We start from the raw sequence: 14,513 nt of genomic DNA, 5'->3' as shown, positions 1-14,513 counted from the left end.
TTCTGTTTTTTAGAGCATCGATGGATTCGAATGATTAAAACATTTAAAATGTTCGCCAAATAGATTTTGAATAGGCATGTACACTATCGCTCGTAAGTACACCGCCAATTTTTATGCACTTATGAGAGATTTAAAAGTGCAAGAATGCACAGCATACGCATAATTGTGCAGTATATAAAATATGCAAAGTTTAGTACCTATTACGATATTTAGTAGATAAAAGGAATTTCTGCTTAGGTTCTATGATTACTTTACCGCTCCTCCCTTATTTCTTACTATTTACTATTCGCAAGTAACAGGCACTTTGATGAATTTATAGCAACAGCGTGTGAACTTTATCAAAATATACAAATTAATGATGAAACCTGATATAAAACAAGTAAAGACTTTACGAAAACTGCATGCACCAACGAGTAACCTCACCAGCAGCAGAGTGTGGATCAGAAAATATCGCCCGGCGGTATCATCTGACCTATCGAGGTGTCTGTGAAGGAAGAAAATCCGGATACCCAATGTACTACTTTGCCAAGGTCCCGGAACAGGGCAGAGATCCCAACAGACGGATCAAATTCCTACGGAGGAAGTGTTTGAACAGGACGCCTATACAACCCCAGGTCCATTGCTAATGGCTGTGCACACTAGATCGAAAACAGCAACGTGGCCGCGCAATGTTCGCACACAGATACCTCAAGACCGTCATCGTCGTCGAGTATTAATGCGATAACTAACAATAACAAGATTCAACCCTCTCTGGTGGGCCCTGAAACGTGTGCTACGCGCGCTATAAACCGTATCTATACGTGTGTCTATGTATTTTCGTGATTCCGCGATGCCTGCGGCACCGAGGATCCCTTTATAGGTCGGGACACGACGCACCGAGAACTTTGATCGTCGTGTTACACTGTGGCAAACCACCGATACAGTCGGGCCTGGATAATCCCTTTTCGAGTAGGGACCGAAGGGTACTTTACCTTCAGGCAGGTTTGCCCTCGTTCAACAATCCCTTCTCCGCGTTCTTTCTCGCCTTAGGACACCAGAAACATGGTTTCACTGCGGGATTTCGCTTCTCATTACTGTAATAGACCGAACACGGGTTTCGTTATTTCACCACACCAAAATTATGATACCATCGTGCGCCGTTTCGTGCTTCTGATTTTTGCTGCTGGTTAAGTAAAGAATGAGCAGACTCGCGTTCTTTCCATTTCCAAACAAAAGTATCGAAGAACTTTTATGAAAAACTTTTACGAATATACGAATGCGTCTTATATGAAACATTTGGAGATTTCATTGGAACTGTAATGAAACTCGACTATCACGATTAGATCGATAAAGTTCGAAACAAATGTGAAAATATGTTTTGTTTATCTGTTACTGTTGTTTAACTTGTAAGCATCGTTCTTATTCACGTTCAGTCTTAGGCTATGATCTGATCATGCTTAGAACGTGAGCTGGTTTCTGGAAAGCTATACAATGTTAAGAAAGAAGGACGACTTGGACTAATTGTATTACTCGGTATTAGCGTAGGTCAAGTCATCCTCCACTACAATCCCTCTTGGATATTCTTTCTCGTCGTAGGATAAGAAAATACGACACTCGCACAAGATTTCCGTTCTCGTTATTATAATAAATGAAACGCGTGTTCTATCGTTTCGACAGAATTCTGCAGCCGCGGGGATCCCAATATAAAATCTGCGAGCAAGAACCGTGGGGAACAAGCTTTCTTCGAGGTAGTTTCAGATTTACGAGAGGTTTATCGCGAAAGTTACGAACGATAGCGAGCATCAAAGTTTTGCAAGCTAGGACGTACAGAATCACCGGGGATTTTTCATAATAAAATTATTAATTCTTGGTTCCTTCGTTGTGCTTTCACGGAAAAAAAACTTTCGTCTTTATCGTGCAGCAAAATCATACGATGGCGGGAAACTTCTGATACACGCGTGCGTTCTCGAGGCAAATTCTTGCGCACGAAAGGATCTCGTGCACGCACACCATCAATCTGAAGAAGAATTCTCTTTGACGGGGCATAAACGACAACCAGGAGAACGTTTGATCGTCGCGTTACACTTTAGCTAACCACCATCACGATGAAAAAGAGAGAACAGAGGAAGGATAATCCCTTTTCCGAAAAAAGATTCGAAGAGTTCGGAGTCGAAGTCTCACCTCGAGGCAGGCAGGTGCTGCACGAACATGGAGCACCCTTTTTCAACATTCTTCTAGGGAAGACGACGTCTCAGTGACATTGTTGACCCTCTGCCCCTCTGCCACATGTCGTTTCGCATATGGCGCACGTTCTCCGCGCCTGTTATTTTTATACAGTTCTCGTTTGATGAAATTCCGCACGCGGTGAAGGTAGATACCACGATGACAGATTGGAGGCTGGGACCGCGAAAGATTACAGCTGCGTTCGAGTCGACCAGAGACAGATTCGTTAAAAATCCGGAAGAAGTTCTTGCATCGTAAAAAGGAAGACACATGCACAATACGAAGCACGATATACGCCAGATTATGTATTAATAAAGTCGATGGAAAAACTATTTGGCGCTTGTAATATGTTTGCAATGCGATCCTGCAGTCACCGAAATTTTATAAGTATTTCGATCTTGCTGCCAAATATCAGAACATTTACAGAGAGTGAGATAAACCTCAGACAATTATTTGATAATCATTAAAACCCTTGAGAATTATTGCCTAATTTGGAAATTTTATAAAAACAGATAAATATCGTGGAATCTTAAAACGAAAAAGCTACTCATATATTCAACGTTACGATAAAATCTCACTTCTATGTGTAACTGAATCTCATCTTATTTACATCGCTCTCGTCATAACAAACAAAAAGAATTTGTAATACGAAGTAGATGTTTCACTTAGAATTAAAACGAGAAGAATCTAGTATATCGGTAAGAACTTGTTCATGTTTTATTCAATCTTGAGATAGTTTCTAACGTTAGAAAAATACTATTGGATCGAAGACGACCGGAAGAATGCAGCAAGCGTAATGAAACGAAAAAGAAGTAAAACTACTTCGAAATATCGTCTTCTATTTCATACCTAACATGTTTCGTTCCACGATCTATTTCATGGTATCTGTATATCGCCCAAAATGCATCCATTTAGAGATTAAAATGGATGATCCGTTCAAATTCGACGAAAATTCCATTATGTATGCCAACTACGATTTCCTGATGCATCCAGGTTGGTTCTTCGTGTTGTTCGATAACCGGAGCTGGAGAAAGGATTAATATAGACGATGAGGAGCATAAAGTCAATCGTGTGAAGTCTCGCGTAAAGTGCGCTCCGTTTATGGAAATCGACGTAGTTTAATCAGAAAACTGCAGGGAACGGGGATCGCGTAAGTACCCTATATCGGTGGAATGTAGGGGCATTTAAGTAGATGGAGGGTATAGACCCCTGTCTACTCCATTTGCTTTCAGCCCGAGGGACCTTCCCGATATATATCCCAATATTCCTGGTAACAATGATGAATCACTGCAGAACACCTCTTGCGCAAGAAGTTGCACATCCACTGCGCTTGTAACGTCTCTTTGCCCTCTCTCTTCTTCTCTCTTTAGCTATGTTTTCAGCATGCGTTCTATTTCTCTTTCTCTGTTCCCTTTATGATTCCCTCAAATACTCATAGACTTGCTTTAACCGTAATAATGCGTTCCAGTGTCCAACGCGGTTACGTAAATCCTGATGTAACAGTCGGATAAATAAGTGCATCCCATATTCCTGGCATTAATACTTACTTTGAAAACTTCTGTGCATTTGCTTTTGTAACAAAAAAGAGGACGGTATTCGCCGAAAAATACAACAGGCAATTTCGAAGAAACTGCGAGATTGCGTTTCGAGATGCCTCGAGAACGGCGTGTTTGAAATAGGGTGGACCTTTCAAGTATTACGAAGATTTAAAGGATGGCATGTTCTCCATCGTGCATACAGCTCTCACTCAGATTAAATTGTATTTGTTATTGTATACGTAAGTGATATCCTACTGTATGATATTTGGTATGGTTCTATACTTTATCCACATATGATATAACTGTGTAAATATATTGTTACGAGTATTTAATATAATATGGAACATCTAAGCCAACGTATATTGTGGCAGAAATTAAAAAGACTATCTTTGCCGACACCCAGAATATTGATTGAATTGAAAAAACATTCAGTCGTAACGAGTATTCCAAGAATATGTTATCTTATATTGTATAAAATTGAATAGCAGTATCAATACCAATAATAATAGATATAAGTACTTTACTTTAAATATTTTATATATTTTTGGACATTATATGCATCCTGCAGATTTTTGAAATCTTAAAGTTCCCAAAAATACATAAACATCTGCGGTTTAGTCATAAAAAACAGAATTATAATCGATCACAGTTTCTTGCTTTAATTTGAAAACTAGAAACCAATAATTCCTACACTAAAAATATCTGTATATTAGTAAAATAATACAATAATAAAATACACTGGTAACGTTATAACTAAATAAAATAAAATTCGAAAAATATAGATACATTTCCATACATATTATTTAACCTATTTAATTCAACAAATCGCTAAATGATTTCAATTTACTCAAATCTTCTTCTCGAAACAACAGGTACATAATTAACGCACGTTCTGAATATTCGGATATTCGACGAGATAATTCATAGCGCAGATAATTGTATACATATTTGGTATCAACTCGAAAATTGACGATCATCTGTAACAGTCGGAGAGCAAAATAACATCGAGTGTTTTAATCTATCCGTCTAGCCATATAAAACACCGCGGAAACGTATAATGCATGACAAATCGTTTGTCCCTTGTTTGCAAAACAACGTAATCGCATGTATACAGCTAACCAACCATCTTTATACTATAATACATTTCTTTCGCGAAACAGCGTTCTAGAGTTCTTCCTTACATTTCGTTAAATCTTCATCCAACAGTTGTTAACAGTTCATCTCACATGCGTATGAAAGAAGAACAGAGATGAGGAACGAAAGAAGAACGTGACTATTTATTGGTACAATAAATCAGCAGCTGAAACGCGTTCACGGCGACCAATTAGCGGTGGATGTTAAGATCGCTGGGTCAGAGCCCATGTAATAATGACGAATCAGTTCGGAGCCGGTCTGGTGGCATGGCTGACTGCCTCTTATTAATAAATTCGCTTCCCATGCGACGTCCTATGAATCATTCGATAGGCAACAGGGGAGATTCTATTAGACTGATTGGTTTATGCCTCTATGGTTCAACTCGTGCCTATTCGTCTTCGTTCTTAGCAGCAACAAACACATTTTTGGCCTGGCTATTCCTCCTCTGTACCGAACCAGCCACGAATATCTAAGTAAGCAGCCGGATATTTGCTTAAAGCATGGCACCGCTTTATAGTCGTGCGTAGGAAAACAGTTTATACTCGTCTCTCTTCGGTATCGGCCGGGAGAAAAAAAGACGTGGAGACGCTGAGACTCCAAGCATGGAGCATCGATAAATGTAAGAATGTGTTTTCATGGCTCAATAAAAACGTAAGAATAAGCGCTCTACTTTGAATCAAACCACCGCGAAAGAAATATCGCATCTATCGTCCAGTATTTTCAATGTTGAAATTTATAATCAAATTATTACTATAGTAGAAATTTGTTCAATAAATGTAAATAACTGGTGCGATTAAGTAGTAAGTAGCGTAATTCATTGATAATTATGCAGCATGTCTAATGACTTCCTCCAATCTTAATTATTTGACTCTAATTTTATCTATTTTTGCGAAATGATGAAAAATTTTAAAATTTAACGCCTTCTTAATAAAATAATAAAAAATATATTAATTTCTCGTACTTTCTCGATTAACTTTTTGTATTAATGCTAAAATAAAGCATTAAGAAAAAAAAGATTACGATCAAACAGACAAAAATTGGAAAAAATCTCCAAATTCCATAATTATCAATTAATACAAAAATCATTAAATAGACCCACACGACCATACTCAAATGCTTAACGATACAAGCTACCATTTGATCTCCATTCGACCTAGTTTGAAACTCGAACATGTTAATTTCGAAAACATTCGCCATTTTTTATCCTTCAGAATAAAATAAGAGAGGTTAGGGAAAGAGTTTGCAGAGATCCAATCCGTTTAACGTTCACTGCCTAAATGCTCACGTCACTAGTGATGTAGGCTTCTAGCTACTTTACGTTAAATCATACTTCATTCTGGATGGGATTATCTCCCCTAATTTATTGACTTCGTTCCTAACTGTAGAGTCTGAAATCCCCATGACTTGAAGCTAACATTGTTTTGCAGGGGCAAAACTCGTATAGGGATATGCTAAATCATCGTGCGGTTCAAGCTCGAGTAATATATACATACCGCGTGTTTGTAATCATCGCTGACAAGATACTTTATGCATATTCGTCACGGGGAGAATAATTGATGAATTGCTCTCCCGATGAGAGATAATTGGGAATACGTATCTTACGACATGCCGCCGCGCCGACGAACAATGTTATATCGAATATCTATACTGCTACGATAAATTGGAGTAAATATGTACGTAGAAGTATGTGTTTGTGTTTGTGAATGTGCAACATTCTCCATCGAAGCGACATGAAGGTTGAAAACTTGTCTTTTGTTTAGATTACGAGCAATATTGTGTACGAAGCTTATTGCACCTTTTTCTGCAAATTTGTCTGTCAAAAATGAATTATTTCTGAAAAACAATGATGACTGTGCTTTCTTAATGAAGGTACTATTGATTATAGCTTGCTAGAAGTACATATTACAATTTACATTCGTAAATAGCGGTAAAATGAATTCGAAATTACATGCTATAGCATGTAAATTTTTAAACGATGCTGTAAATAGTAAATAGCTTAGACGTTAGTTCTGGTTTACTTACATGTAAAGAAAAAAGTAGATGTTTCTTTCTGATAAACTATTCCTTATTAACATGAAAAATAAGATAATTACATAAAATGAAATCTTGCACAAGCGAATACACGCGTACAACTGCGACCGATTCCTTGATCATAGTTGAAGGTGCTGCCATCTATTGCGGAAATGCTGAATCTTTACATCCCGTATATTTCTTTCAAATTTTGGCGGCATAAACTATTACAGCTAATAGATTAATTATCTTCGTCAGTAGATTAATACAATGTATTTAATAAATAGTAAAGAGTAAAATTAGCAAAATCTATAACTTACGATATTATGATCTCCTTCCCCCTTCTACGTTTGTGTCGTAGTATATTTCCAAAATTATTAAATTTATAATATAAATTTGAGGAATTGAAAAAGAAATACTTCAAAAACATATTAATTAAAACATTTCTCGTTTATGTAGGTTAAAATCTGAAAAAATATATATACAGGTAATATTTTAAAGTGTAATTTATTCGTATGCGAACAAAAATGATCCATTGAGATATGTCGCTGGCATCATTTAGAGTATAACATACACGTACATTTATATAATTTCACTGTCGTCCATTACACGATATAAAAACTGTTGTTACACCATTGCAATAAATAGAATCGAGTTTTTCTTATCTCTCACCTTTAAATTTCGAAGCAAGCACGCCCTTATATACAAAATATTTTTCATATTATTAGTACTAAATATATTCAAAGAGACATGAGTATGAAAATTTCAAGTAAAGTTATTTACGAAATTTTGTTAAATATGTACTTGAAATTTGTTCATTTTCGACAGCTTTTAAACCCCTGCAAAAGGGATTCAGTTGTCTGTGTAAAAATTTCGTGACAGTCGCTTAACACACTGACACCCTAGCTACAAGTTTTACATCATTATTGATGTGCACATTTCACAAAATAAATACTGAGTTCGATTTTTTACAAAATATATATTAGGATATCGCACTTAAGGTAAATGTACACGATAAAACGCGTAAAAAATATACAATGAGTTCCTCTATCGAGAGGCACTAACGACAAGGAACACAGAAGTGTCGCATATAGATCATACGTAACTGTTCGTTCATTCATATTCAATTTCGCATTCAGAAAATTCTGGTTTTTTTTTATCATTTATCATTTGTTAGCTATTTTAATCTTAATCTCTGTTAAACAACGAAATTAAGGGCATAAGATACGTGTAGGTATAACGACAACGATACTCTTCAATATAGATATAATCACATATGTTCATTCCCAATATATCAACATCTGTCTACTCATCAAATTTAATTATAATATCAGATATATGAGATTTCTTCTGTAAATATTCCACAAAATGATCATTTGTTTCGTTGAAACATTTTCTTTTTAATACTGATAAATTACAGGAAAGTTTCATATACTTAAAATGATACTTAACAAGTTAGTGTTTTTTTTACCTTTGACGTTAATAAGATAAATATAATATGTGAAATATTCAAGATATGATTTTTCATAAAAGTTTAATATTTACATAACATTTGTAGATACGCCTACATGTATCTCAACATATTTCATACAAGCTTACAACACATTTACATACGATACACATACATACATTTTCTGTATTTAAGCTAATTTAACTAATTGGTTCTGTAATTATAATCTGATTATAGGATGTGTAATTAAGAAAGCGTAGGGTAATATAATTCCCCTAAAGAAAATATAATGTATATATTTCGATAACCACCTAAAACTATTGTGATAATTGAAAAAAGAATAGAAGACATGATAGTAAGAGATATATACGGAGGATAATTTATTTCTTCTCTATTAGTACAACCATTAAACGGTTGGCACGTTGTCATTATATGTTTAGAAATAGAAACACGCACTTGTTTGTTATATTATATACGTATGTTAATTTATGAAAGAGAGAAAAGATCGTGAAAGATTACGAAGAATACATTAGTATGAACATATTTTATATATGTGTATATTCGATATATCATAAATTTATTACTGATTTATCAATTCAAAGTATTTGACAAAAAGAAATTTGAGTAAAACGACCCTTAAACTATAATTCTTGGGAAATTAAAATTAATAATCATTTAGCATAATGTCGTAAGTATGTTAATAACATTTTTTAATCGATATACTTCGTTAATAAAATTTATCGATTACACATAAATGTGCGAGCGCGTTCCTCTACATACATATACAGAAAGCAAATTATCGTAATATAATTATGCTCATTTTCGTATAGTTTCATACTATTTTATTCTGCAACCTATGCTTATATTTACAATTGTATTTAATAATGTAAATGTATATTAGCGAACGCTAAACCGTTGAGTAATCAATCAATCTGAATAGTGGATGGAATAAGAGTATTGTCAATTAAAAATTAGAATATCACGGGTTTTTAAGAGATTCCAAGTTTACATTTAATTTTCCACTATTCTTCATATTCCGAGTTGTTCATTGGGATTTTCTTTTGCAAAAAAGACAAAAAAAAAAGCCCAAATTTATTCAGACAATATAATTTTATAATATTTTATGTTATCACTAGTTGCCATATATTTCGCAAGATATTTATTTAGATGTTATTATATATTTTCAGATAACTAGTTTGTATAACGTTCAAATTCTATTTAAAGCATTAAGCCATGCTATAAGCAGTTATTGCAATGTGCTTGTATTTGGAAATGTTTATATAATGAAATGGAATAATTCAGTTAACACTGACATTGGCTATATCATATTCTGCGTTCTATTTTCAGTATATTATTACTTTAAACGATTCAAACGGAAAGTATAACACGAAGACGAAAACGAAACATTACACAACAAGCACATACAATAAGCTTACAATAGCTAAGTTGTAAGAAAATATGTTTTTGAAACTTGTATATATAATGAAGCTTAATAATTAGAAAAATTATAAACTCTTAAATTTGAATATATTCCTCTTATTATAAAGGCCACTTAAAGGACAAGATCTTGTATTATATAAGACTATAGCAAATAAAATATATGTTAATTAATAATAAATGAATATTCGAATTATTTAAATTGATACTAATATTGCAACTTTCTATTTACTGTCTTCTTGTGCGTGTAATAAAACTAAAGACATTGCTTACACTTTGCATCATTAATTTCTACATATATGAATAAATAAAATGTAATCTATTACAACAATAAACAAAACAAAAAAGGATTTTATGAATAAAATTATTGTAAATAGATATTATTGAGTTTTATAATTAATTCTTAAAATATTACTTTTTAAATAGACAAAAATCTTGATATAATTTTATTCTTGATATTATTTACTTTTAGAGATTGCTTAATCCATCATGCAGATTTTGCCAAAATTAATTTACTATTACATATTATGAAAGTATAATGAAATTGTATCTCTTAATTCACATTTGATGGACAATTGTCTTACATATATTGAGTATCATAAAGCTTAGAAGATGTATTGATATAATGTTGTACATTAATTCATGTATTTGAAAAAAATAGCTTAATTATTTATTTGCCTTTCAACAGTTGTATTTGCACCAAGATCGCTTGAAATTAATTGTATTTTTTTTTTAGATATACGTATATACGTATTATGTGGCACATAATTTTATTATTTATGTTATATTTATTAATGCATTTACTATTAATATAAGTATTCAGACATTTTCAATTAATATTCTGCTTATTTATAATAATACGAGAGTATGTAATATTCTGCCTGATCGCAATAAGTATACTTAAATGTATATCAGAGTATTTATTAAGATGTACATTGCAGTTGAGATCTAGTATCTATGATAGATACTTTGAAGTAATGAAATTATAGTGCAATATAATATATCATAGCATACTTTCATGTATGTATCACTCACTATTTGTAAAATATGTAATAATGAAATTGTGAAAATATTTTCACATTGTAATTATACAACAAAAATAAGAAATATATGAATTTTGTTTTTCAATGAAATATTGCAAATATAAAAAGTTAAGCTGAGACATTAATAATTTTGTTCTTTTAAAGTTCCATAAAAGTATCTTAGAAATTATATATATCTTAATTTTTTATTTGGAAATATAAAATATATATATATATTTATCAAATTTATGTCCAATTTTATCCTTCAATATAGCACATTTCGCCTTTTTTTATTTAATAGCAGAATACATTTACATACCTTGTTTATTACACAATTAACTTATTAAAATATGTTTACAATTTTCTGGGAAGCTCTTGCTTTCTTTATGTTTTAAATGTATGAAATAGTACATCATATCTTTCAGTATTGTAATTCATATAGTAAAATTTAATACAAGATCATCTTCTTTGTATATTAATTATGAAAACAAATTGAATCACGATAATATTTATTGTAAATAAAACTTTTTGGAAAATTTCTAATGCTCATTTAGAAAAACAGAATGAATTATGTTTTAAAATTATGTGAAATTTAAGCACACTTTTATATATGTATTTTTTTAAATTTATATAAATAATATTTAAATTTTCAGCATAGAAAGTATCTTTTACTAATCACAATAACAAAAATAGTATTTGAGATTCGTTCTTTTTATTTTTTAAATATGGCTACCTTTCTATATCCTTCATCATAATTCACAAAATTACAATGAAGAAAATTGAACTAACATTTGTTGAAACGTTGTTGTTCCAACAGTAGTAGACATTTGACTAATACTGTTAAATAAAGCCTCTGCCTGTAAAGTTTCTGGCAACCTAGTAAGAAACTGTGCTCCATGTACAAAGTCCATCTTTAATAATTCTTCTTGATACAAGTGCAACACACCAAGTGCCGTTCTAAAAAGGAACTCATCCCCATCTCTAAGAAAAACATCCCAGACCCTACATGCAACATCCAGAGGCATTGCCTTAGCATATATAGTATATAACCAATCTAACAAATATAAATCTGGGCTAAGACCAGCTACTGTAAAATGGGAAAAAATTTTTGGTAGCTTATGTGCAAGTGCGCTAGAATATACCTTGTAATAAATATCCATCTGTTTCTGGTTTAATGTAAAAGCAGATCTGTGACAGGGATGATTTAATAAATTAGCAAAGCAGGTAAAGGCATCTGGAGGTTCCATGTTCAATGATAACACTGCACCCACAAAACTCATACCTTGTACGTAACCTACATCAGGCCTATAAACTGCATAGGCTGCTAAAATACCTTGAAGACTATTAGATAATGGTCCACCTTCTTGAAAGACACATAAAGTAGGAAAAGTACGAGATACATCTAATTTGATTGCAGCTAATGTTTCACTTATAGGACTTGATATTGCTCTGTCCAAACATATATTGTAAAGATGTGTTGTTATATTTAAATTATTTGGAATTGCTAATTTCCACACTTTGCCACGAACACTAGGTGGAAGACCACGCCACCATAATTCACGTACCTTTTTTGTATTTTTAACACTTTCAAATTTAGGAAGAATGTGTACATTCCAAGTATGAGAATCCTCTGCTAATCTCTCTTCTTCTTTAAGTTGCAATTCTCTTTGATGTTTACGTTCTTTTTCTTCTCTTAATTCCCGTTTTCTTGCTGCTTCTAGAATAGCACTATATTGTTTGCGATGGCGTTCTTCTTCAACTGCATTTTTAGCTGGTAGATTAGCTGGTCTTGGCTGTTGTATTAAAGCTAAACTTCCCCCTACCTTATCTATATTTCTTGATGGACTACCTGTAGGTGTAGATTGTTGCGAATCTTTATTTTTCCATGAAAATACATTCTTTGAAAAAAGAGTATTTAGTCCCCAACGCTTAGACTTCTCAGTCCGTTCTGTAACTTGTTGATCATCAGAACCCAGGAAACTTCCAGAAGGAGAGACTTCACTAAGGGAAGACACTGTACTGCTACAAGAACGTGGCAGACTGTTTCTAGGACTACTGTTTGCACTACCACTTTCCAGTCTTGTATATTTATCTTCATCAACCTTGAAATTGTCATTTAAAGGTTCTTCCTTATAATCGCAAGGAGAATCTAGATATTGAGGTTTAGTATCCAACTGTGATTCATTCGATTCCTCTAAAGAATATATTTGTTTTGTAGTGGGATTATAAGCTAAAGACATACTTTCCAATGCATGGTTTAAGCTAGTTCCAGCAACTCCTACAGAAACTACATTACCAGCATCGTACCATTTATTTTCTCGAATATGGACACATAATGCCTTAGTTTTTACAGCAGGCACAGAAGCTACATCGCATGCCAAAGCTTCATTGATATTCACACTATTACAGGATATAGAACTTCCATTCAATGACACCAATTGTTGTTTGCCAATTTTTCGAACAATATTATTTGCAATGTAGCAATTAGAATCTCGTCCAGCAACTTTTAATACTTGATAATTGTTAGACATATTTCCATAACGAGACACAATACATGGAGGTACATTTTGTGATGAATGATGATTATTTCCATTTAAATGATTAGATACAGGATTCTTCATGATTGACGCCCGTTTCCTAACCTTATCGATATATTAAATGTTTTTCCAATCAGGACAAACCAATAAGAAATCAAGTTCTCATATCCAATATCTATAGATTTGTATTTATGCATATTTTTTTCATTACATTTTAATAGTGTTATATATACACATCATTAATATTCTCAAATATATCGATGTTGCGATGGAATAACACCCACATATAAAATCTGTTCCTTTTGGCATAGTTCTTATATTATAGGAGTTTCTGTAGATAGGTGACAATTACCTTATCAACTTTATTCTGTCACAAAGACAAATAAATTCCACATTTATATATTTTTAGCAAATGGATTATTCGTATTCTGAAGAAATGCCTTCAGTTATTATATCCGTAATTCTTTTTGGTTGAATTCGATGTATTACAAGAGATTATAAAAGAGTAGATTTAATTTTCACACCAAAACAGTGACGCACGTAGGTATAAATGGTATAATACCATTGACAAATATTTAACGTAATTATAATGTGATGCCGTGTTCGAAACTTAACACTGGCTTGAAATTGACAAATACATACACGTTCGATACTACAAGGAACAGAAACTATATATTTTTTCTTTAATTTATATACACGATAAACTAATATTCTAAATTGTATGTATGTAATATACTAGTTAGAAGAAAAATATTTTAGCTTTTTGATGATACAAGAAGCTATAAAGAAAACTGTTCCGTGCCTGGTTACTGATCCTTACCACTGCGACAATATGAAATCACGTGATTGCATTATCATTTCCCATTGTTAAATTAATAATATACATACAGTAACTTTTTCATTTTTATTAACGTAATATTATATTATTAATATACATCTTACTTCTTGCTTATCGTTGTATACCTATAATATAAAACATAAAAACATATATACATGTAACTTTAAAGCTCAAATATTTTTGATGTTAATAAACATAATAATCTAGTATAAAAATAAAGAATGTACAATAATAAATAGAATAAAAGAATAAAATCATAAATAAATAGAATAAGAAAAATTATAATTAATATTTAATCATAACTGTTGATGGTTCAAAACCATTTCAGTCGCGATTGAATATTTA

General features: G+C 32.5%; 1 protein-coding gene across 1 annotated transcript; it reads right to left on the bottom strand.

Annotated features, from left to right (window-relative positions):
• Positions 1–7,372: 7,372 nt before the first annotated feature.
• Positions 7,373–14,195, bottom strand: LOC100646593 (TBC1 domain family member 14). Its single transcript, XM_003398394.4, has one exon. The coding sequence runs from the start codon at positions 13,412–13,414 to the stop codon at positions 11,558–11,560; it is 1,857 nt and encodes a 618-aa protein (XP_003398442.1). The 5' UTR covers positions 13,415–14,195; the 3' UTR covers positions 7,373–11,557.
• Positions 14,196–14,513: the final 318 nt, after the last annotated feature.

The sequence above is a fragment of the Bombus terrestris genome, chromosome 10, assembly GCF_910591885.1.
Source record: "Bombus terrestris chromosome 10, iyBomTerr1.2, whole genome shotgun sequence".
NCBI lineage: Eukaryota > Metazoa > Arthropoda > Insecta > Hymenoptera > Apidae > Bombus > Bombus terrestris.
Note: the sequence above shows the minus strand (reverse complement) of the source record. Positions and strands in the feature narration are given on the sequence as shown.